Raw genomic sequence first — 24,838 nt, forward strand, 5'->3', positions numbered from 1 at the left:
ATATGTTAGAAGTAGATCCCTCTGTCATACCATTTGCCACGTGTTGGGATTTTGTCTCAAAAGCCAGGCCTATTGATACAAGTATCTGGGTCCAACAGTCAGTTCTGGATGAATCCAAGCCCTCCTGTCCCTTAGCATAATAACCTCAAGCTTCATCTGTGTTGTAGCATGTGTCAGAATTTCCTTTCTGGGGTGCCTGGGTGGCTTAGTCAGTAAAGCATGTGACTCTTGATTTCAAGGTTGTGAGTTCAAGCCCCACATTGGGCATAGAGCCTACCTACAAAAAAAAAAAAGAAAAAGAATTTCCTACTTTTTAAGGTTGAATAATATTGCATTGTGTGGATAGACCACACGTTGTTTATCTATTCACGCTTGGATGAACACTTGGGTTGATTTCACTTTTCTTGACCTTTAAAGAAGGAAATGGCATAATCTCACCTGTGTTGTCAGAGCATCAGGGATGACTGGAAAGACAGGTGACCTGGGAGGACTGTGCACTACTGGATGCAGACACATTTAGACAGGAGCAATCTGGGTGGAGAAAAGGACCAGAGTGACAGCATAATTTAGCTTTGGATGGTTGGGAGGATAAAGAAAAATCTGAAGGAAGGAGAGGAGGTAGAGGGAAGAGAGGTTGTTTTGGTTTTCTTTGGGGATGGGGTCGGCGGGGGGGGGGGGGGGGGGGATCAAGCTGGAATCCGAACTCTTGATTCTGAGGGGTCTTCAGGACATTCAGGTGGAAATGCTGGGGGACAGGTGTGAAAGCGGTGTGAGATGACACAATAATTATAAGAGGGATCAGCAAACACAGTTGAAAGGAAATGCCACCCAGGGTTCCTGGCAGCCCTACAGTTTTTTATTTTGAGAGAGAGAGTGCACCCACACTTGCGGGGAAGGGGCAGAGAAAGAATTCCAAGCTGGCTTTCGAACTCACGAACTGTGAGATCATGACCTGAGCATAAGCCAAGAGTGGGGAGGCTTAACTGACTAAGCCACTCAGGCGACCCCAGCCCCTACAACTTCCTAAAGCTGCTGAGAGAACCTCTCCAAATCCGTTAGCATGGTACATAGTGCCCTCTGGTGACAATAAGGTGCAACTGCAGCTGAGCCTACAAGCTAGGGAGGAAATGTTTTTCTGAATCCTGAAGGTGGCAGTTCTGTCCCTTAGCTGAAGGAAATCTGACACTGACTCACACACTGTTTTAAGATCCTCATGTAAACACTGGGTGCTCAAGGGTCCAGGGAAGCTGACTGCTCGCTCAGTAAGTGCTGTGAGCCTAGGAGGCACCTGTGAGCACAGTAGGAATGGTTCGTGGACAGATGGAGGAGAAAGGCAAGGTCAAAGGGGTGTAGTTAAATGAGAACAGTGTGTATATTGAAATTATTTTGGGGTCACCCTCATGGTTCCACATTTCCTTTCAACTATTTTATGAAAAAATTTTTTAATGTTTAGTTTTGAGGGAGAGAGACAGAGCGTGAGCAGGAGAGGGGCAGAGAAAGAGGGAGACACAGAATCGGAAGCAGGTTCCAGGCTCTCAGCTGTCAGCAGAGAGGCCCATGCCGATGCCAGGCTTGAACTCATGAGCTGTGAGATCATGACCTGAGTCTAAGTCAGACGCAACTAACTGAGCCACCCAGGTGCCCCTACTTTCAACTATTAATGTACAACAATCAATATTTAATTTTCCAGCCAGGCAGCTTTAGTTTGAATAAATTATCTGCCTGGGTGGTCCCTAAGAAACAGAACTACCTGGAAAACAAACTACCTAAAAAAAACATTCTTTCTTTTTTTAATCTTTCTTTCTTGTTTATTTTTTTATTTTTTTATTTTGTTTTTAGTACACTCCACACTCAATGTGAGGCTAGAACTCACAACCCTGAGATCAAAAGCTGTGTGCTCCACTGACTGAGGCAGCCTGGAACCCCGTGCTTTGTGCCTCTTATCTCCTTCTAACTGGCCCTGTCACAGTTAGGGAAAGGTCATTTCAGAAGTCTGCACATTTCTTTCTTTTTTTTTTTTTAATTTTTTTAACGTTTATTTATTTTTGAGACAGAGGGAGACAGAGCATGAACGAGGGAGGGTCAGAGAGAGGGACACACAGAATCCGAAACAGGCTCCAGGCTCTGAGCCGTCAGCACAGAGCCCGACACGGGGCTCGAACTCACGGACCACGAGATCACGACCTGAGCCGAAGTCGGCCGCTTAACCGACGGAGCCACCCAGGCGCCCCTGCACATTTATTTCATACTACACCCAGAATGTCCCAAATGGCAGAGACCTCCCGGTGGTAGGCGGTATCAGGATGAGGTTTGACTATAGTTAATGAGATTCCAAATGAGAGCGGCTTAAGCAAGACAGAGGATTATTTTTGTCACGTTTGTAAAGTTCAGGGCTGGATTGGTGGTTCCACTGGCACCTGGTACCCTGATCCCTTCCAGCTTTCTGCTCTCCTATCCCCAGGGTGTGGTTCTCAATGTTACAGTCCAAGATTGAACTCCAGGTACCATATCCATTCCCAAGGAGCAGGAAGAGGAAGACCAAAGGGGGGAGGATGGCTCACCCCTTCCCTGTAAGGGCCTGACCTGGGAAGTGCATGGAACACTTCTGTTGTCTTGAGGAGTGAATAAATTAATAGAGTTTTGAACAGCACTTGGCTTAAGAATGCCTTTCTTTCAATAACAACCATGATAGTAATACTTAATATAGCTAATAATGTTTGAATGCTTCCTATGTACCTGCTACTAAAGAGCGTTACCTGTGTTAGCCCACTTGACCCTCTTCAAGTGGGATATTTTCCACACTGGTGCTATTTCACAGACAAGCAAACAGGTAGAGAGATCATACAGTTATAAATGGCAGTTATAAATTCCAGTCAAAACCATTCAATTGTATTCCAGAATCTGCTTGCTTAACCAGTAGGCCATACTAACTCAGTGTACTCTGTTTTGTCTATATATATTTTTGGAGGGGTATTTAGTATTATATTAGTAACTTATTCCCATATCTAAAGACAAATTGTTCTCAGGCCACTGCAGCCTGGCCCATGTTTGGTTCTCCAGACCCCTTACACAGCCTGGGTAGAGAGGAAGTGTGGATGGGATGTGGGATATGCCTGAAAGCTGGAGACAGAAGGGCTGGGAGAGTTCCTAAAGAGGAGTGGCAAGTACCAGATTCAAGGTCAAAGGTGGGAAACTCTGCTGCAAACAATAAGCTATATAAATTGGGACATCCTGCTCAACCCCCAGGAAAACATGTATTCATTCCTGGCTATTTTGTTTTTATTCTGTTTAAAGCTAATGTGGCTGGGTTTCTTTTTTTATTTCCCACTATTTGTTGTTGGTGTGTAGGAAATCTATTGATCTCATGTATTTGCTTGTCACCCACATTTTTGAACTCTATTTTAGTGAAGTGGCCATTGATTTTCTTGAGTTTTCTAGGTAGGAAGACGTAGCCTCTGCTAATAAGTGTCATTCATTTCATGACTGTCAATATTTGAACTTCTCACTTCCTCTTGTCTTAAGGAATTAACTTAGAAATTCTAGAAAAATATTGAATAATTGTGGAAATAGGCATTCGTGATATTCCTGACATGAATGGGAATGTGCTAATGTTTCGTAGAAGTATGGGAGCTGGTGTTTTTGTTTTTTTTTTTTTAACATTGTATATATTTTTCCAGGGTAACAGAAACTGTTGGCGCTTACCTCCAAATAATCTTCCTCCTTCTTCTGTGCTAAAAAATGCCCTCTGATTTTGAGAGGAATTGACAGAAAACTCTTAATCTCAGGGGCTCAGCCTGTGGCATGAAACTGACTTTGGTCGGTGAGATGTAAAGGGAGGTCGGCTGGGGGTGGGTGGGTCTGTCTTCCTAGGAAGGTTTTCCTCGGTGATAAAAGGCATGAATTGTGGGAGGAAGAATTTAGCCCATTATCTCAAGGCCGTGAGTCCTGACTTTGAGCTGAAATAGGCTTCTGTCTCCTAACACCTAACACCTGCTGCAGTTATTATTGTGACCAGTAGGGGGCGACCCCAAATCCATAGAGAAGGGGGGCTGTTGTGCCCAGAGAAAAATCCCTCGTTTGAGCCATCTGCAGTCAAATACGATATTCCTTGCAGCTGAGGGGCATTCCTAAATGACACATTTGTGCAGGAAGCCTCCTTCTGTCACTAGTTTATTCTGAGTTTTTTGCCTAAAGTAGGCACTGGGAGTTGCAGTTCAAAGCCAAATGCAAGCCCTTGAGCCAGAGCAGGTGAGAGCTAGGAGTATCGGGTCAGCAATGAAGAAATTCTGGGGCAGCCACGGGGGAGAAGCAGATCCAGCGGGGCTTAGGAGAAGCATTCAGTCGGGTCTTTTCAGTTTGGCCACCCGGGGTTCCTTCTTCTCTCTGCCAGCTCTTCGTTTAGGAATGGTCGATAGCAATTATTCACCTCTCAGGTAGAAAGCATTTCCACTTCCTGGAGCTCTCCTGCTGTCGGGGATCTACATCCAGCCACCTTGGCTTCCTAGGTTCCAAGGGAGCTAACGCATTTCCTGGTACTTAGGCAGGAGGAGACCCGGCCCAGGTGCGCGCGGCCAGCCTGCACCTTTGCCTTTGGACCACGAGGGGGCGCGCGAGCAACGCTGAAGCTGCGTCTGGAGCGCTTGAGAGGAAGGTCTGGGAGGAGGCTCTTCACCCAGGGTACGCAGGCAGGGTGGGGCCGTGTAAGGGGGCTAGAGGGAGAGACGAATGAGGTCTGAGCTGTAAGAGCGAGGAAAGACGCAGAAAGGAACAGCACGGATCGGTTTGGAGGCTGGTCTTGGGAGCAGCTACGCTGGGAGTGCAGGCAATACTATTGGAGGTGGATCATCTTGAAAATTCTTCCTTGGATGAGAAGCAGGAAGCTTCCAGATGCTCCAGCAGCAGGGATCAGGTGGAGTGAGCAATCAAGGGGGCTGAAGCAGGAGGCCTGCGTGGGACATGACAGCCTAGGGAGGAGCGTGCTGCCAGAAGTGACTCAGATCAGACTCTACCCCACAGCTCATAGCCAACCTCTCAGCAAATTCAGTGCTCATCGGGTCCATCCGCAAGTCCCCATAGGCTTGATTCCCAAAATATATCCTGACTCTGGCTGCCTATCTTGACAGCTACTACGACTGTGATCCAAGTCCTTCCCCCGGCCTTGTATCTAGTCTCCCTGTTTCCACTCTTGCGTCGCCATGGTCTGTTCTTCACATAACAGCCAAAGGGATATTGTATTTTTAAAGTTTATTTATTTATTTTGGGGGGGGGGAGGGAAAGAGAGAATTCCAAGCAGGCTCTGCACCGTCAGCATGGAGCCAGACGTCGGGCTCCAACCCATGAATTGCGAGATCATGACCTGAGTTGAAATCAAGTGTCTGAGGTTCAACCCACTGAGCCACCCAGGCACCCCAAAGGGATATTTTAAAAACCTAAATCAAATCATATCACCATCTTTGTTAAAACCTACCAGGCAGTGCCGTTTGCAGTAGAAACTCCTTCCCAAGGCTGACAAAGCTCTTACACAATCTGGCTGCTGTCTGTCTTTTCAACATCTTCTCTTATGACTCTCCTCTTGTTCATGATGCTGGAGTCCACTGGTCTTTATTCTGCCTTTCAAGCACCATGATTGTTCCTGCCCTGGGGACTTGGTCTTTGCTGTGCCCTCTGCCCCAAATGCTCTTCCCCCCGGTTATTCCCATCTTTGATTCCTTTCCTTTCACTTGGAAAGGGACAAAAAAGAGATGAGGTGATGGGGTGGTGTGGGATGCTTAGATAGTGTGGAAATTAGCTTCCCTCAGTGTCTTTCTGGAAATCTTCCCTGATTTTTCTATCTGATAGCATAGAAGGAGTATGTGTTGGAATTAGTCATCATGGTAGTGGTCACGGGAGGAGGTAAGGTTTGGGTTGAACCTTGATGGAGGGTATTGTTTCAATAAACAGAATTGGGGCAAGCTCCAGGCAGGAAAGGGTGGTACCTACTTGTCCTGCTTGGTCTCCAATGCTTATTAGAGTACCAAGCAGAAAATCGATACTCAGTATAGAATTCTTGAGTGAATGCACCAATAAATAAACAAAAGAAACAGGAGAAAACACTAAACATATCTGACAATCAGGTCTACTTGGCTGGCATAGCAAGATCTAGTAGCACGCTAGGCTGAAAAAGCAGCGTTCAGCCAAACTGAAGAGGACCTTAACAGAGACTAGGGTTAAGTCTTGTAGCCCTTTGGCATCTCCTGCCCATCCCTGCAGTCTAGCTGGTGAACTGTCCCCAGAGGAATCTTCCAGAGAGATGAGGTAGTACTAAGGGACTGAGGAACTGCCAAGGAGATAGTTTGTGGCAGTGAGGCCCTCCTGGGGTGGGGGGGCATCTTTAAAGTGCCCTTGAACTTAGTTCTGCCTGCAGGAGGATCTGTTGCTGGTTCTCTGTTGGGCAGGTGGGAGGTGCTCAGGGAAGGACACACATTTGGTCCTCTGGGCCCTTTATCCTCCCTGGTGGGCCTGGGCATGCCCATGGCCTAGCCCCACTCTCAGTCACATCCCTTGTCAGGTCCCTGTGGCCCTCCACTCAGCCATCTCATGCCCGACTGGTCAGGAACGATTTTTTTACCTCTTCTTGGCCAGCTGTCTTGGCCTTCACACCTCCTCTGAAATCTGAATCCATCCAGGAAGTTTCTCTGGGTGTCTGAGTGGCTCTGTGTCCCTCTCCCCTTCCCCCACAGCTGGCTAGGACTGGGGTCTTCTGAGGTTCCTTTTCCTGACCCACTCCCAAGCCATGTCCCCTGTCCTAGGTGGGGTGGGGTCTCACATTTCAGTCTGCGTTAGCCCTGGCCTGTTCTGTGGACTTTGGGTTTCCTTATTGATCTGAAATTCTCCCATCACGTGGTTTTCTTTATTTGTTCAGTGTCATGTGGTTTGAAATATCAATGGCTATATTTTTCCCTCTTGACTATTGGGATATCCCCACCTGTAGCCCTATACTGTTTGTTTGTGTTTTTGTCTTGGAGGAGAGGAATATGGATTTCACATAGACTGAAGAAGCTATTTCTCAGCTTTGATTTCCAAACTTGGTCAAAGTATCAAAAATAAAAAGTATAATCTTAAAATTTAGAGTTTCAAGAAAAATAAAAGAGTCAGCTTAGAATTCTGAATGCTTAATGAGCTCAGCTCAGCTCATTTCACTTGGAGAAATCCAGTGTAGAGGCTGAGGCTGGGAAGGAAAGGAAAGTCTCGTCATAGAGATTAGCTTAATGAAAAGGTCAAGTGTGAGCTCTGCTCTGTCTTTTTGGGTTTAAACCTGTGGATGGTGGTGGGTAACCTGGTTAACACACACACACACACACACACACACACACACACACACACACGCGCGCGCGCGCATACAAGTGAACATCAGATTCCTGCTTTCCTGGGAGTGTGTCCTGGAGAGAGGAAGCCTCTCGAATGAGCTATGGTGTGTGGCTCCAAGGCAAAATGGTGTGGGAATGGTGGAGCACTGGAATGGAGGGCAGTGTTTCACAGGGAGGAGGGAGGTCTGGGGCAACTGAGGCACAGAGGAGGCTTGGGTTTGTATTAAAGAGGTTCTCCAGCCTCACAACAGATGGGACATCCACAGTGGGCTCCTGAACAAGGCCCAACGGACCAGGTGGTCCACGCCACGCTACAGTTGACATCCCAGGTCATGATGCCCAGAAACGCTGCTTTGAGTCGATGCCGAGAATTTCAGATGAATCAGAGGCTTAGGAGCACAGGACGAATGGTAACATGTACTCATTATTTTTACTCCATTGCAGTTGAAAAATCTCTTCCTACACTGTGTGCTAGGCAAGGTGATTACTGTTGATTTGATTCTATAGATTAGATAATGGGGTTTTGCAAGAGAATTTAGCAGTGAGTCAGCTCAGTGGCTGGCATTCAAATCTTCTGTCCCCTGACTTCTCACACTGTTCCCTGGGCCCCACTGGTGATGCTGACGGTGGTTTCTAGAGCTCATCTTCTGGCGTTCTGCAGGAAGGGTGACTGCTGCACCTGAGTCCCCTTGCAGCCGTCAGCCCTGGTTCCCTGCCTCTTGTCCTACAGCCCAGTGAGGGGCTGGTCCAGGCTGCTGTGCACTATGCGACAGAAGACTGTGTTCCTAGTTCTCCAAGGGGAAACTGTCAACGACACCCAGGACAGGTAAGTGCCGTTTCCACTGGGGAGAAGGTCTCCCCTCACCTCAGCCTCTACTGTATTGCCCCCCTGAATCCAGTGCAGATCAATATCTTGTGGGTAGAAGTCACTGGCCCAGCACTTGATCGTATCTTCTCCTGGGGTCCTGGTGATGGACATAGATGGGGGATCTGCGGGGGGACAGAGTGTGGACATGGAGGGTGTGCCCTAGATGACTCCCTGCTCGTGTCCCTTCCCTCCACTCTCTGGGTGTTGGTGATGAGCAGAACTCCAAGTTTTGTGTCTGCCTCCCCAGGGAAGCTTTACGAAGATCAGGGAAGGCTGAGGGTTCCCATGTTGGATCATGGAATGACTGTGGCCACCCTCTTGCTCCCCTGTCCCTCCACCATGTACTGACATCTGATGGCAAGAAATTGTGAATGCCTCCATACAGTTTTTATTTTTTCCCAAACTTCTGAGTGGGCTTTGGGGCTCTCTCCTCTCCCAGGCTCAGCTCTAGGCCTCAGTTCTGCCTGCGGCTCTGTCCATCAGACCCTTCCCTGCTGTATCCTGTAGGACCCTCATTCTCATCGCCTCCCAAACCAACGTGTTAGCTTGTGCCGACCAGTCCTGTCGCAGGCAGGCATTTTACATGCCTGCCTCCATCCAGTGTCAAGCCAGGAGGCATCAGCATAGAGACACCACCATGGGATGTGCCTGAGATATTCCCTGGGTTCCCAGCCTGAGATCACCTTGGTCCTTCTCAGCTCAGCTCGGGAGGAGCAGGGCACAGGAAGTGGGGGGTACCTTGTCGGTCCAGGAAGGCCTTGCCATATTGCAGGTACCTCCGCAGCATCGCCGGGCACTCCTCTTCCAGATAGGCCTTGGCCCGCTGCACGTAGACCTCTTCTGCCTCCCACTTCCTCTTGGTGTTCAGAGCTGCTGGGTCCTGGGGGACCCAGCCTGGGATTTCTCTGTTGAACTCGATGAAGTTCTGTCCATCGTAGGCATACTTCCAGAATGCTCCACTGCTTTTGTTATTCAGGAGCTCACAGCCAAACCTTCCCTGAAAGGTGTGAGACCCTGTACCCTCCCCGGGCCCCCAGGAAGTCAGTCAGCCTGGCATCAACTCTGTCTTAATAACTGCTATTCCTACACAGTTTGCAAAAACAGCAGGAAGAGTGGTTTTGGAAACCTAAGCACACGGTCCCTTTATCTTGACAAATGGGTTATGAGCCAGACATACAGCAGACAGAGACAGGGAAAGTTGCTTTGCTTTGGGTTTTAGGCCCGTCTGAGCAGAGAAACATTCTTCCCAGCTGGGGAGTATCAGGGAGCTAGAGACTAGGCACAGGATGTCTAGTCCCTGTGCATCATCCCATTTAGTGAACTGTGAATGCACTGGGAGCTCTTTTTATATTTTGTAAATTCTTTTACTAAACATTTTTTAATGTTTTATTTATTTATGTAATTTTTAAAAATGTTTATTTTTGAGAGAGAGAGAGACAGAGACAGAGAGTGGGGGAGGGGCAGAGAGAGAGGGAGACACAAAATCTCAAGCAGGTTCCAGGCACTGAGCTGTCAGTGCAAAGCCAGATGTGAGGCTCAAACTCATGAACCATGAGATCGTGATCTAAGCTGAAGTCAGACACTTAACTGACTGAGCCACCCAGGAGCTCCTATGTTTTACTTATTTTTGAGAGAGACAGAGAGAGACAGAGAGAGAGACAGAGTTGGAGTGGGGAGGGGGCAGAGAGAGAGAGAGGGAGACACAGAATCCAAAGCAGGATCCAGGCTCCCAGCTGTCAGCACAGAGCCTGACACAGGGCTCTGACTCATGAACCGCGAGATCATGACCTGAGTTGAAGTTGGACGCTTAACCCACTGAGCCACCCAGGTGCCCCATCGGAAGCTCTTAGAAACCTGACACAACCACACTGAAGTGCTGTCTCTGAGTGAAATAGAATTTCATATTTAGAGTTTTATGCAGATTATTTCCCCCATTTCCCCCTCTCATTTCTAAGTGGAGCTGACGTCACCACTCCCTCTTCTCCAGAGTTTGATGTCTACATTACAAATCTCGGAGGCCCCCTCTCTTCCCAGCGAGCCACAAGCCTTGGAAATCATCCTCCTTAGGGAAGGGGACACATGTCTTCATTTTGGTGATAAAGGGAGGTGTTTACCCAATACTGATTAGCGCCGAGGGCACAGGTTCTCATCTCAAGCTCCCTGGCCTCAAGTGGCAGCTCTCTCCCCACCCCCACCTGGCTTGTGCACCAACTTGGGCCTTTAACCTCTCTGGGCCTCTGTTTTCTCATCTTGGAGACAGCGATGGTGACAGTACTACTTTAGAGGGTGAGCACAAGCATGACAAGTGTTAACACCCGTGCCTGGTGCCTAGCAAGTGCTCCATAAGTGTTCGCCCCCATCCTTTTTCTGCCACCCTGTGTTCATCTCTTTACCCTCTTTCCTCATAATTACTCGTGTCAACATTTTTATTCCAGCTGGTGAAATGTCTGCTGGCGTCTCTGGGCACTGTGCATCAATCACCCTGTCCTACTTCTGACACACTCACTGGGCTGTTTTCCTTACCCGGGCTTCCCATTCCTTATCCTTCAGATTTCTGCAAAACTCTGGCCTCCTTTAGGAAACTTTCAGGTTCCGTGTAGCTTCTTAGGCATTTTTGTACTCAGAAACCCATCTTTCGATGCCCGCCCTGCAATGACTTAGCATCAACAGTTTGCCAGCCTGTGACTGGCTGACTTGGGGAGTGGGCAGTGTGCAGGACTGCGTAGTGGACTGGACACATGGGAGCCAGTCCTGGTGCCCTGCACTGTCCTGGCTCTTCAAATGCCTCCTACCACATGTCCAGATGAGCCCTCATGGAGAGGAGGGCCTTTAGGATTCCCTGTACCTCTAACAGCATGTGGCTTTGAATTCACTCCCCACTAGCTCCCGGTATGGGCCATGGTTGGTGCCAGGCACTTTCTCTCAGTCATGCAACACATTTCATTTGAGCAGGTGTTACTGGCTATCCTAGGGGATGGGACTAGAGGGGTGATCAAGACAGATGAAGTTCTAGCCTTTGTGGAATTCACATAGGTAAGTTTGATGGAATCTCTTGGAGATTCCAGTTTTGCCGATTCAGACCAGGCATTAAGATGCGTTCACTGTGAAATGGCTAGTGACTGGCTGGGCTGCGATGTGAACCCACGTCTGACCGACCCCAGGGTGAGCTCACTCTCTGCTCGACATCCCTGGGCTGGGGAGTCTGATGCCTTCTGAAGTGCCAGCCAGCAGCCCCAGACGGATTGGGGTGTGGAGCTGAGAGGTCACATGTGCCTGGGTGAGAGCTGACTCTGACATCACTTCCTGTGAGAGCTGAGGTCTGGGAGTGAGGATGGGGACATGACGGGGCAGGCGGAGAGCAGCTGCGTTGTGGGGTGGGGGTGGGGAGATGCAGAATGTCTACATATTTCTACTCTGCTTTCTGTTCCTTGTTAGGGGTGGGGATTAGTTCCATCCTGCTGATCCCTTTCCACTCACACCTGCAGGGCTAAGACCCTCCACCCCACCCTCCTTGGTCCACTGACCTTCTCTGTCCTTGTAATAGTCCATGATGTCCTGCAGAGTCTCCATGAAGATGCTCTCCCTGGCCTGCTGAAGTTCACTCTCCTTCTCCCAGTCCTCTATTCCTTCCATCTGGCTCCATGGGTCCAGGGGTATGGCCTTCCTGCTTTTACTGTCATAGTGAAAGAAGACCTGGTCATTGAGGTGGGCAGTGGCCTGGAAGCTGGGGAGGCTGTCAGTGGGCCTGGACACCCCGGTGTAGAGGAAGCTGAGACGGTAAGACCCTGAAAAAGAGGAAGAGACTTTGAAGTGTGGGGTCCATGCAGGCCCAACGTGGGGCAGCAGAGGGCCAGGAAGGGGGATGTGGTCACTGGGCCTTGGCCTCTGCAGCCCACAGCCTCACCTCACTGGAGGCTCGCTCGAGTGAAAGGGCCCTCCCAATTCTAGGGATGGCATTTCAGAGACCATTCTGTAGCTTCACTACACTGTCTTGTCTTGGCACGAGACAACACAATACTTCTCAGCCCCCTTGTAGGTATATTGGGATCATGAGACTGAGTTCTGCCAAAAGGGGATGTGAATTGTAGTGATGTCTTTCTTCTGGTCTCAGGCCCTATTAGCTGGTTTGTTGTCTCTGTCTCTTATTTAGGTGATGACTGTGGAGGCCTCAGGATAAAACAGGAGTCCCTGGATTCCCGAGTCACCCCACGGAAGACAGGAAAGTTGCCTTATCTGTATTCACTTTACATGAGTAAGAAATAAACAATGTGTTGGGTTAAGCCACTAACAACTTTGTTACTGGAACACAACCTAGTCTAACCTAGTCTAATACATATAGTTCGAATGTGTAGGAAGAATTTACCAGAAAACTCAGGAAATGACCTAGAATGGATCTAGAGCTCAGAATTCCCAGGGCTGTGCCTTATGTTTTGGTATAAGGCAGGGACTTGGAGAGGAGGACATTGCCATAATTAATTCATGATACAACTCACAGGGGTGTTAAATGTTAATCACATTTAGAAACTAATTAGCAAGAATAATTTCAGTACTTGAACTAGGAATCTGCCACATGACTACCAACATTATTAATTCAGTAGACCTCAAGTAAAGCATATTACCCTTCATAATGTGGGTGGGCCTCACCCAATCAGTTGAAGGCCACAAGAAAAAAGCCTGGTCCCCCAAAGAAGAAGTAATTCTGCCTCCAGACTTCCTTTGGTCTCAGGATGGCAACACCGACTCTTCTCTGGGTCTCTGCCTGCTGAACTAGCCTGTGAATTTCAATTGTGCAAGCCAATTCCTTAAAGTCAATCTCTGTCTGGATATGCATCCTATTAGTTCTGTTTCTCTGGACAACCCTGGCTAATACAAATTTTGGAGTAGGGTGTGATTAACATTCTCAAATAAAACCTATGTTCTCATAGTTTGTAAATGTAGCAAACTTAAAACATGCACACTTTGGCTTATATTTCTTCCTCCTGAGATTTTTGGCTGAGAAACAGCCTCATTTTCCTGTTCTAGAGTTGACTTTGGTTCTTTCAAGGTTCCAGCTGGCCTCTCTCCCAGTAACTTGCCTTCAGGGTTAACAGTGGCACTGTGGGGGGAGGGGACAGATTTCTTTCTAGAACCCTCCAGTTAACCTGCCTTCATATCTGCCCCTTGGGGTTGCTCTCTCTTCCCTGAGAGTCAGACAGATTCCTCCAGCCCTTGGAAGAAAGAAAAGAACAAGAAGTTCTACCTGTGTGGCTCCTGCCCCGTCCTGGCTGTATGACTCTGGCCAGGTCACTTCACCTCTCTGGTCTTAGTTTTGTTCATTTGTAAACTAAGGGGTTTCAGATCTTTACAGCCTCATTTAGCATGGGTCCAGAGGCTCCCTCAGTGCTTCTAGAAGTTTCTGAGCTGAGTTAGCTGACAGCCTTGGCCTCCCATTCACACAGTCTACTTGTGGATCACAGCTGTAGGAGGGGCCCTTCTCCAGCCCACCTGTTCCATTTATTACTTCCCCTCCGTTCTTCTCCAGAGCCACCCTTACTTCCTCACTCACCAGCTTGGGTCTCCTGAGGGACTGCAGGACCCAGAAGGAGCAGCAGGGACAGCAGGACAGACACCATTGTGCCCATTGTGCCTGACTGGAAGGTTCTGGACTGCCTTGGGTCCTGGAGCTCAGAGCAGACTACTTGGAGATAAAGCCAGGTGTAGTTATGGGAATGGTTGGGCTTTGAGCCCGGCCCAGGGAAGGCAACTTTGCAGGCCAATGAGAGTGCAGGACAGGCTCCTCCCCTGACAGTGAGAGAGAAGGATGCACAAGCCACCCTGGGCAGAGGCTGCACTCAGTGAGCTCAGAGACAGTGTGCAAATCGAGAGCTGAGACGGCCGATCTGCAGGCTGAAAGTCTGTGTATCCCCCAGGTGAAAGAATGCCAATGGCCGGGGGTATCAGGTGGCAAATGCCTCTGCAGTCTATCATGACCCACCCTAGGCTCACTGTGGGTGCGGGGAGGGGACTTGGGTGTTGTCAGACCACCTCTGGAAAAGCTCTGCACCTGGCCAGAGCCTGGGCCCCTGGCAGAGCCCATCTAGGGTATGACTCTCTCTCTCTCACACCCAGCATCCCAGAGTTCTGTCTGGAGGACATTCACATCCCTGACTCCCTCCCTATCTCTCTGTCCCCAGAGGAATCTGCCAAAGAGACAAGGGAGTACTAAGGGACTGAGGAACTGCCAAGAAGGAGACAGCGTGTGGCAGTGAGGCCCTCCTGGGGTGGGGCATCTTTAAAGTGTGCTTGAACTTGGTTCTGCCTGCAGGAGGATCTGTTGCTGGTTCTCTGTTGGGCAGGTGGGAGGTGCTCAGGGAAGGACACACATTTGGTCCTCTGGGCACCTTATCCTCCCTGGTGAGCCTGGGGGTGCCCATGGCCCAGCTCCACTCTCAGTCATGTCCCTTGTCAGGTCCCTGTGACCCTCCACTCAGCCGTCTCATGCCTGACTGGTCAGGAACAATCTTTTTACCTCTTCTTGGCCAGCTGTCTTGGCTTTCACACCTCCTCTGAAATCTGAACCCCTCCAGGAAGTTTCTCTGGGTGTCTGAGTGGCTCTGTGTTCCTCTCCCCTTCCCCCACAGCTGGCCAGGACTGGGGTCTTCCAAGGTTCCCTTTCCTGGCCGACCCCCAGCCTATGTCCCCTGTCCTGGGTGGGACGGGGTCTCACATTTCAGTCTGCCTTAGCCCTGGCCTGTTCTGTGGACTTTGGGTTTCCTTATTGATCTGAAATTTTTCTTTTGTCATGTGTTCTTTCAATTTGTTCAAAGAGCCCAAAGTTGCTTTGACATATCACTGGCTGAGTTATTTCCTTCTGAGTTATTTGGGTTTTCTTCCATGACTAAATATCAAAGACCGTATTTTTGCATATGGCTCACCCAATTCGGTGTAAGAGAAAGTACTATTGGGCAAGAGATCTGAAGGAGCTGGCTTATCCAGGCCAGTTTCTCCCTAGGGAGCTCAGGATAAGGACAGAATCTGAACTTAGGCACCTTCCTTGAGTCTCACGAGTGTGCTGGCTGGCAATGTCTCTCCCTGTCCCCATTCTCGTCCTGAACCCAGAGCTTTTGAGAATACGTATAGTGGCTAAAGTAGGATTCTGAGGAACACCATTGCATACTTCTAAGCCCTCTTTCTATTCTGCAGGGTCTTCTGCGTGCTGTGTCCTCTCTTCTCGAGGTTCCTTGGTCCTTCTCATGCTCGTTGCTGGCGAGTAGAACATAAGAAGCAGTGAATGCTTAGTCCAGGTAGTAGGCGCTCACTCTGAACAGGTCAGAGTACTCCGCCTCCAGGTAGACCTCAGCCACTTCACTGGGATGTTCTCTGATTCCCATTTTTTACTGCTGTCCAGGGCTACAGGGTCCAAGGGTGCTCAGGCTGGGATTTCTTTGTTGAATTTGATGTCTTTTTTTCTTTGTTTTTACTCTAGAGCTTTCAACCCAACATTCCCTGGAAGGTGTGAGACCCTGAAGGTAGGGCCTCCATACACAGCCAGCTAGTCTGGCTTCATATTTTTTTATTTTATATTTTATTTTATTTTATTTTATTTTATTTTAGTTTTTATTATTGATTTTATCCTATAAAGCTATAAAAGCAGTTGAGGATTGAGTCAAATTTGTGTTCAAAATAAATTTCCAGGGGTGCCTGGTTGGCTCAGTTTGTAGAGTGCTCAACTCTTGAGCTTGGGGTTAAGTTCAAGCCCCACGTTGGGTATAGAGATTACTTAGAAATGAAATTTCCACATTGTTACTTCCAATTGCATGATCTTTCTGCAGTTCTTCTCTTTTCTGTCAACCATTCCCAGTGAAAATTCTTTACTTAAGGACAGTAAGTATTTTTTCAATGCCTGGTTTATGCAAAGTAAAATGATTTCCAAAATATTTTTTCTTTATTTTTCATTCAATGATTTTCATATCTTTTTAGCTGGTTATTTTGGAGATGTATACCTCCATGTTTTTGAATAAAATGCTTTCTTGATATTTCAGTGTCAGGCATTATATAGATGTATATAGATATCCTAGATATTCTGGAAGAGATGATTTACCTTCTTTCTTTTGCCAGCCTCCATCACACACACCCACTTCCCATCATCCATCCCCCTAATATAAATATTATATATGAGAACTTAGGTTAGATCTATATTCATTGTTTTCATTATTATGACTATGTAATACCTTTACAGCTCTGTTATGCAATCAACTATAATTATTTTACTTTTCCACACAAACTTTTGTTTTCAATGGAGCCGCTAAGTCATTACTTTTCTATGTTCTTATTCAACTTCAAACTCCTCACCAATCATATTAATCTCATTGCAACACATGCAGAGAGTTGCCAAAGATCAGTGTGTCAGTACCTTTGGGATACAATCCTGCCTTGCCAGCAGAGCAATCATTTTGTGAGTTGCAGAGCTCATGGCGACAACTGGTCAACCCAGTGCAGAGGTAGGGGGGTTCAGGGGTGTCTGCTGGGCAGGGCAATCTGCCATGGGTCTTGAGCTTGAGCTTCTTGCATGTTCTTACCGGGCATGTCAAGAATGCCAAGCCCTGTGTGGTCACCACCTGGGCCATTTCGCAGGGTAGTGTTTGCAGTGAGCAACCTCAAGAGATGCCCTTTGGAAAAAGATCAGGCTCAAGACAGTTCATGAGAAAAGCATGCCTTTCCCAAGTTCAGTGTTCCTTGACTGTAACGTACACAAGCCTACTGCTTATATAACATCCATCTGGGTCCTTCAGAGATACTGCCTGGGATTTAGGGGCACAGGGTAACTCTGGCCAATGTGATGTTCATACTGCCTGATGTGCCATGACCAACAGTCCTTTGTGTCCGAAGGTTCTCCTGTCTTCTGCCAGCATCCACGAAATAGTAACAGTTAATTTATGGGCTTGCAAGTAGGGCTAAATTCCAGACTCTGACAAGCACCTGCCTCAGGGATGGTCCCACACCCCTCCTGTCTGCATGTGGATTCCCACTGGCAGAGGGGATTTTGTGTGCCAAGGTGATCAACCCGCCTGTGTACTCCAGTCTTGGCGGAGGGGGGTTGAGCAGGGAAGGCTCCTTTTGCATAGACATGCTGGTGCAATTTTGGGAAAGCTGGTCTACCACTGCAGGGCAAACAGGATGATCCAGTCCTCACTGCTGGCCTTCTGTAACTGCAGTAGACCTATAAACCTAATATCCCCACATCATTAAGGTCCAAGTCAGACATTTCCACTTGGGTTGGTGTTTCTTGAGTCTTAAAGGTAATCTCCCATTTGCCACAAGAGAGAGCTTATTGGTGGGCTGGGAGAGGAAAATCAGATCTGAGGATGCTCTTGAGTCAGTTGAACAGAATTTATTTCTTTGGATATCTTGTGACTGCTGAGAGCACCAGACACAACATTTGTAGGTATTCCAGAACCAAATAAAAATTATTTTTAGTCTTTATATTATTTGCAATTTTTCTTTCCATTCAACGTAAGATTTCAACTGTTCAGTTTTATGGTTGTGCAGTGATTATGTCTGCTCCTTTATTTTTTTACTGGCCCTATCCCAAATTCCGAATGTCCCCATCTCCCCCACCCATTTTCAACAATGCCCCTTTGTTTTATCCTCTCTGAGTAGCCAGTCTCTGGGATCAATATAATCCCTACCTAGGGCTTCCTCCTCCCTCCTTCTGATTACTCAAAACAATAACTCCTAATATGGTGAGAGTTTTGGTCAATGATCCAGGTTTTACAGAAAGCATGTCTGGGTTTGATCCCCAGTGCCACCATCACCTGCTACATTTGTGACCTTGAGGAGATTACTTAATTCTTCTCTGCTTCAATTTCCTCATTGTTAAAATGGATATTAATAGTAATAGTTTTATCTCTGATGTGTTTTTTGGTGAGAATTAAATAAGATCACAGGTACTTGGTACATAGCACTTGCTTAATAAATGCCATCTATTATAATTACCTTGGGGCCCCCTCTTCCTCTCTTTATTTATCATCTATTACTCATGACTTCTGACCACAAGTTTTCTGTTCCAGGTAATGTCCTTTCCAGTCCTCTGTGCCCTAATCACTCCTACTTATGATCCAGGCTCTTTTTCTGGTTCATCCTCCTGGAGATTCCAGATTCCCTGCAGCTTTTGGGGCATTTTGTTCTCTACTCCCACTCTTAGTCTCTAATTTTGTGCTTGGTATCAATAGTTTACTGGGTATGAGGAACTGGCCTCTTGCTTTGCATCTTGCAATCTGTATGACCTACAGAAACGATTTATTCTGGGTCTGCTTCCTCTTATGTAAAATGGCCTGGAGGATCCTTAGGGTTCCACGTGACTGTAACAGTCAATGGCAAGGAAAACATTCAGTAAAAACCACAAATGGACTATGAACTATGGACCATATTTAATGAGTAAGTTCTAAATGCCGAGTAATGTCCTTGGCAACGGGGGAACAGGGCAGATCAAGAGACACTATCCCTTGTCCCCATGCAGCTTACATAGGCTAGGTTTTAAAAATGGAATTCTCACAATAACCATGAGAGGAGTTGTTGATACAAAGCAGTCCAGATGATTAAGTCACCTGATGAAGCCACTATGAAATATCTAGTGAGTAGCAGAGCCACCATGTGAACCTTGGTCAGAATGACCCCAAAGTCAGCTCATTTTCCACCCAACAACCCTGGGCAGGGGTGAGTCTGATGCTTTCTAAAGTGGAATCAGCCTCAGATGGGTAGGGGTGTAGTCAGATGTGCGTGGATGAAAGTTGGCTCTGACACCACTTCTTGTGTGAGAGCTAAGGCCTGGGGGTGAGGATGGGAGGAGGAAAGTAGATGAGTTGTGTCTGCGTATTTCTACTGTGTCTTTTGTTGGTTTTCGGGGCTCTGATATTGCCTTCTTGCTAACTTCCCTCTTCATGCCTACGAGGGATTATCCCTTGAGCTGTGAACACAGCATAGCATTCATTCTACTGGCCTTCTCTGACCTTGGAATAGTCCATGATGTCTTTCAAAGATGTCTTTTCTAGTCTTCTGAACTTGGCCTTCCTCTCGTTCTCCATCCCTACCACTTGGCACTAGAGTCCCAGGGGATTTCTGCTTTTATAATCATGGAGAAAGAAGGCCTGATTGTTGGAGCAGGCAGTGACCTAAAACCTGGGAAAGACTTCACTAGGCCTGGAAAATCTGGCATAGAGAAAGTCACAGACTAAGGAGCTACCAAGGTGGAGAGGATTTTGAGGTATGGGTCAACTGTGAGTCCCTTTGTGAGGTAGCAGAAGATCAAGGAGGAAAAAACTTGGTCATCGGGATCAACAGCTGACCATGGCCTCTGGTCTCCAGGCTTTCCTTCCTGTCCATCTCTCAGCGTTGCATTCTTGCATGGGCAAGAGCTTGCCTTTACGTAGTACAAAGTGCAGGAAGGAGGATTTTCTAGAAATTCTAGAAATGAGCCAGATGGGATCAGCATGGAATAAAACCAGGATGCTGCCTCTATATCATCAGTTCTTGAGTTAAACTTGTTGCTAAGTTGAGTTCTTTCCATAATGGTGAGAAATACATTTGTTGACTATTTGTAAATGTTAAAGATTTTAAACCTGCACAATCTTAAGAAATTGTTGGTTTATATTTTTGTTTCCTCCAGATTTTCATTGTGATGATGGGTCCGGGACTAGCTTAGCTCTCTTCTTTCCAGGTCTCTTAGGTCCAGTGCTGCCGTATTCAATTCTCTGGGGGAGATGTTTTCCTTCTTCTTCTGATACTTTACTTCTGCTGACCCCTCCTCAACCCTTGTTCCTGGTGACCTCTCATACTCCTCCAAACCAGATAGATATATCCAACTGTGAAAACAAAGGAGGGAGGGAGAGAAGAAAGGTTTCTCCTCCCATAGAGGTGGGTTACAGAGATGCCAGGCCTCCAAACTTCTTTTTACTCCCTACCCTTGGGTGATCCCTGCACCCTGCTGCTCCAGGTCATGGCACATGTCAACAACATACGGCTGTGGGAGGAGGCTGGTCTCTTTTGGTGGGAAGAGGAGAGACAAAGAAGGCATTGTTTGGTGGAATAAAGAAGTGGGAGGAGAGCTCTCTCGACCCTCAGGGGCTTCTTTCTTGGCACCAACCCTCAGAAACTTATTGTGAAAGAGAAGTTTGTCTTGGTGCTTTAGGATCTTGTCAGAAGTTTAGAAATAACTAGGCAAAAACCCCCTTCTCCTACTACTCCCCCCGGCCCTGCACCAAACTTAGTCTCCTCCCTTGATACCCACACTGACCCGGGCACTGGGGACATTTATAAATGGAGCCATTGAAGAATCTGGAGAAATTCATGCAACTTTGAAAAGTGTCCCTATTCCCCAGGCTCTGTGCACCTCCCCACTTTCCACCCCCACTTCAGACATTTAAACAAGGACTTTGGTCACTCTGGCGGACCATCTGTATAACCCTGAATGTGGGGTCACGGCTCTTGGTTTCCAAGGAGATGATTACAAGCAGTATGCAAAGATGTGCAAAAGGCACCTGACTCAGTAGCTCCTCCTCCTTGAGAAGTGGTTTGGCAGAGGACTAAGAGTCTGACCCTAGAGCCACCCTTAGTTCCCATCCTGCCTCTTTCAGAGTAGAAATAAATGAAACAGGGACCAGAAACACAATAGAAAAGATGAATGAAAACTAAGAGCTTTTTTTTTTAAAAAAAAAGGATAAACAAAATTAACAAACCTTTAGCTAGTCTTACCAAGAAAAAAAGAGACAGAACTCAAATAAAATTACAAATGAAAGTGGGGATACTACAACTGATACCACAAAAATACAAAGGAGTATATGAGACTAGAATGAACCATTATACATCAACAAATTGGATAACCTAGAAGAAATGGATAAATTCCTAGAAACAGACAACCTACCAAGTCTGAATCATGAATAGAAAATCTGAACAGACTAATAAGTAAGATACATAAGGAGATAAGTAAGGAGATTAAATCAGTGATCAGAAACCCCACCCCCAACAATAAAAAGCCCAGGATGGGGCACCTGGGTGACTTAGTCTGATGAGCATCTGACTTTGGCTCAGGTCATAATCTCATGGTTTGTGAGTTCGAGCCCTGATCAAGCTCTGTGCTGACAGCTTAGAGCCTGGAGTCTGCTTTGGATTCTGTGTTTCTCTCTCTGTTTCTCCTCTGCTCATGTTCTCTGTCTCTCTCTCAAAATAAATAAACATTAAAAAAAAAAAAGAAAAAGCCCAGGACCAGATGGCCTCATGGGTGAATTCTACCAAAAATTAAAAAAAAAAAAAAAAAATTAATGTCAGTTCTTCTCAAACTCTTCCAAAAAATAGAAAAGGAGGAAGTACTTCCAAACTCATTTTACAAGGTCAGCATTACCTGGATACCAAAACCAGGTAAGGGTATTACAAGAAAAAACTATAGACCAATATCTCTGATGAAAATAGATACAAACATTCTCAACAAAATACTAGCAAACCGAATTCAACAGCAAATTAAAAGGATTAAACACCAAGACCAAGTGGGATTTATCCCTGGGATGCAAGGCTCATGCACCATATGCAACTCAATAAACGTGATAAAACCACACTAATAGAATGAAAGACAAAAATCATATGATCATCTCAATAGATAAAGAAAAAAACATTTGGCAAAATTCAATGTCCTTTCATGATAAAAATTCTCAACAAATTGGGCATAGAAGGAACACATCTCAACATAATAAAGGCCATATATTACAAACCCATAGCTAACATCATACTCAACAGTGATAGGGTTGAGTGCTTTCCCCCTAACACCAGGAACAAGAAAAAGATGTCATCTCACTACTCCTATTCAACACAGTAGTGGAAATCCTAGTTAGAGCAATTAGGCGAGAAAAAGAAATAAAAGGCATCCAAATTGGAAAGGTAGAAGTAAAACTGTTTCTGTTTGCTGCTAACATGATCTTGTGTATAGAAAATCCTAAAGACTCCACCAAAAAACTGTTAGAATTAATCAATGAGTTCAGTAAAGTTGCAGGATACAAAATCAACATACAAAAATCAGTGTGTTTCCAGATTCTAACAACAAGCTAGATGAGAAAGAAATAAAGAAACAATTCCATTTACAATAACATAAAAAACAATAAGATACTTATGAACAAATTTAACTAAGGAAGTGAAAGGTCTATATATCAAAAACTGTAAGACTTTGATAAATAAAACTGAAGACACAAATAATTGGAAATATATCCCACGTTCATGCATTGGAAGAGTTAATATTGTTAAAATGTCCATACTACCCAAATCTGTCTATACAGTCAATGCAATCCCTATCAAACTTCTAATGGCATTTTTCAAAGAAATAGAAAAAAACAAAGCTACAATTTGTATGGAACCACAATAGACCTCAAATAGCTAAAGCAATCTTGAGAAAGAACAAAGCTTGAGGCCTCCCACTTCCTGATTTCAAGCTATATTACAAGGCTATAGTAATCAAAAGATATAGCACTGACATTAAAAACAGACACGTTGACCAATGGAACAGAATCAAGAGCCCAGACATAAACCCATGCATCTATGGCCACCTAATATTTGACAAGAGAGCCAAGCATACTCAATGAGGAAAGGATAGTCTCTTTAATAAATGGTGTTGGGAAAACTGAATATTCACTTGCAAAAGAATGAGACTGGACCTTTCCTTACCTTACTACATCACTCACAAAAATTAACTGAAAATGAATTAAGGACTTAAGCATAAGACCTGAAATTATAGAACTCCCAGGAGAAAACATAGAGCACCATCTTCTTGATGTTTATCTTGGCAATGATTTTTCAGATGTGACACCAAAAGCACCAGTAACAAAAGTAAAATAAATAAGTGGGACTACATCAAACTTAAAGGTTTCTGTGCAGCAAAAGAAACAATCAACAAAATGAAAAGGTAGCCTATGGAATGGGAAGAAATATTTGCAAACCCAATCTATCTGATAATGGGTTAATATCCAAAATATACAAGGAAGTCATGTAACTTAGAACAACCCCCCCACCGCCCCCAAACAATCCAATTTAAAAATGTGCAGGGGTGGGGTGCCTGGCCGACTCAGTTGAAAGAGCATGCGACTCTTGATCTCGGGGTTGTAAGTTCAAGCCTCACGTTGGGTATAGAGGTTACTAAAAAAAACAAAACAAAACAAATAAACTTAAAAAAGTACAGAGGACTTGAATAGACTTTTTTCTTCCCAGAGAAGATATACAAATGGCCAACAAATATATCAAAAGGTGCTCAGGGTGCCTGAGTGGCTCGGTTGGTTCAATGTCTGACTCTTGGTTTCAGCTCAGGTCAGGATCTCACAGTTCGTGAGTTCAAGCCCCGCGACAGGCTCGCACTGATAGTGTGGAGCCTGCTTGAGATTCTCTCTCTTCCTCTTTCTCTGCCCCTCCCCTGCTTGTGATCTCTCTGTCTCTCTCAAAAATAAATAAGTAAACATTTCTTTAAAAAGGTGCTCAACATTACTAATCATCAGGGAACTGCAAATAAAAACCACAGTGAGATATCACTTCACACCTGTCAGAATGGCTATTATGAAAAAGACAAGAGATAATAAATGTTGGTTTGGATGTGGAGAAAAGAGAACCCTGGTGCACTGTTGGTGGGAATTTAAATTGGTACAGCCACTATGGAAAAAAGTATGGCAGTTTCTCAAAAAAATTAAAAATAGAAGTACATTATTATCTTGCAATTCCACATCTGGGTATATATCCAAAGACAATGAAATCAGGATCACAGTGTAATATCTGCACTCCCATGTTCACTGCAGCGTTATTTACAATAGCCATGGTGTGGGAACAACTTAAATGTCCATCTTGGTGAATGAATAAAGAAGATGTGATACACACACACACACACACACACACACACACACACACACACAGGAATATTTTTCAGCTATAAAAAGGAAGGAAACCCCTGAAACCCATGTTGTTTGGGTTTGAACTGTGTGAGTCCACTTCTATGTGGCTTTTCTTCAATAAATATACTGGAAAAATTTTTTGGAGATTTGCAACAATTTGAAAAAAGCCACAGAAAAACCATGTAGCCTAGAAACATTGAAAAATTTAAATAAAAAGGGATGCATAAAATATGTGTAGATACAAATATACTTTATCATTTATCACCATAAAAATACATGAATCTATTTTATCTTTTATTTCATTATTATTATTTTTTAAATTTTATTTTAAAGATAAATATCTATGCCCATTTTGGGGCTTGAACTCAAGGCCCTGAGGATTGAGAGTCCCATGCTCTACAGACTGAGCCAGCCAGGTGCCCCTATTTTATTATTTTCTTAAAAGATTTTATTTTTAAGTAATCTCTACACCCAACGTGGGGCTCGAACTCACAACCCCAAGATCAAGGGTCACATGCTTTACTGATGGAGCCAGCAAGGTGCCCCCACAAATCTTATTTTAAAAAGTTAAAATTTATCAAAAAATATGCACACACTTACAGACTGTAAATGGTACTATTTGCCGTTGAAAGAAATGTAAATAAATGTAAAGGTGTAGCATTAAATCCTAACTGCATAAAATTAACTGTAGTACATGTTGTTCTGTAGTGATTTCACAGCCACTTCCTGTTGCT

At 45.6% G+C, this 24,838-nt stretch overlaps 2 protein-coding genes across 5 annotated transcripts in view; one reads left to right on the top strand and one right to left on the bottom strand.

Annotated features, from left to right (window-relative positions):
• GJC3 (gap junction protein gamma 3) overlaps nucleotides 1-24,838 on the top strand; it is an 80,088-nt gene that overhangs the window by 29,098 nt on the left and 26,152 nt on the right. The window contains exons 1-3 of one of the 4 annotated variants that reach the window (XM_053893813.1): nucleotides 13,809-13,908; nucleotides 15,680-15,722; nucleotides 24,438-24,520. The exons of 1 other annotated variant lie outside the window; for it this stretch is intronic. The gene's annotated coding sequence lies outside the window, so the exon portion shown is untranslated. Of the gene's footprint in view, nucleotides 1-13,800; nucleotides 13,909-15,679; nucleotides 15,723-24,437; nucleotides 24,521-24,838 lie in introns of those variants that run through there. 2 more of the 4 variants (XM_019422682.2, XM_053893812.1) reach the window with 2 other exon arrangements.
• AZGP1 (alpha-2-glycoprotein 1, zinc-binding) lies at nucleotides 7,753-13,868 on the bottom strand. The gene is made up of 4 exons (XM_019422678.2): nucleotides 13,760-13,868; nucleotides 11,739-11,999; nucleotides 8,953-9,228; nucleotides 7,753-8,336 (listed from the first exon to the last, which is right to left on the bottom strand). The coding sequence occupies exons 1-4, from the start codon at nucleotides 13,833-13,835 to the stop codon at nucleotides 8,071-8,073; spliced, it is 879 nt and encodes a 292-aa protein (XP_019278223.2). The 5' UTR covers nucleotides 13,836-13,868; the 3' UTR covers nucleotides 7,753-8,070.

This window comes from Panthera pardus, unplaced genomic scaffold (assembly GCF_024362965.1).
Source record: "Panthera pardus isolate Hobbes unplaced genomic scaffold, ASM2436296v1 HiC_scaffold_4, whole genome shotgun sequence".
Taxonomy (NCBI): domain Eukaryota; kingdom Metazoa; phylum Chordata; class Mammalia; order Carnivora; family Felidae; genus Panthera; species Panthera pardus.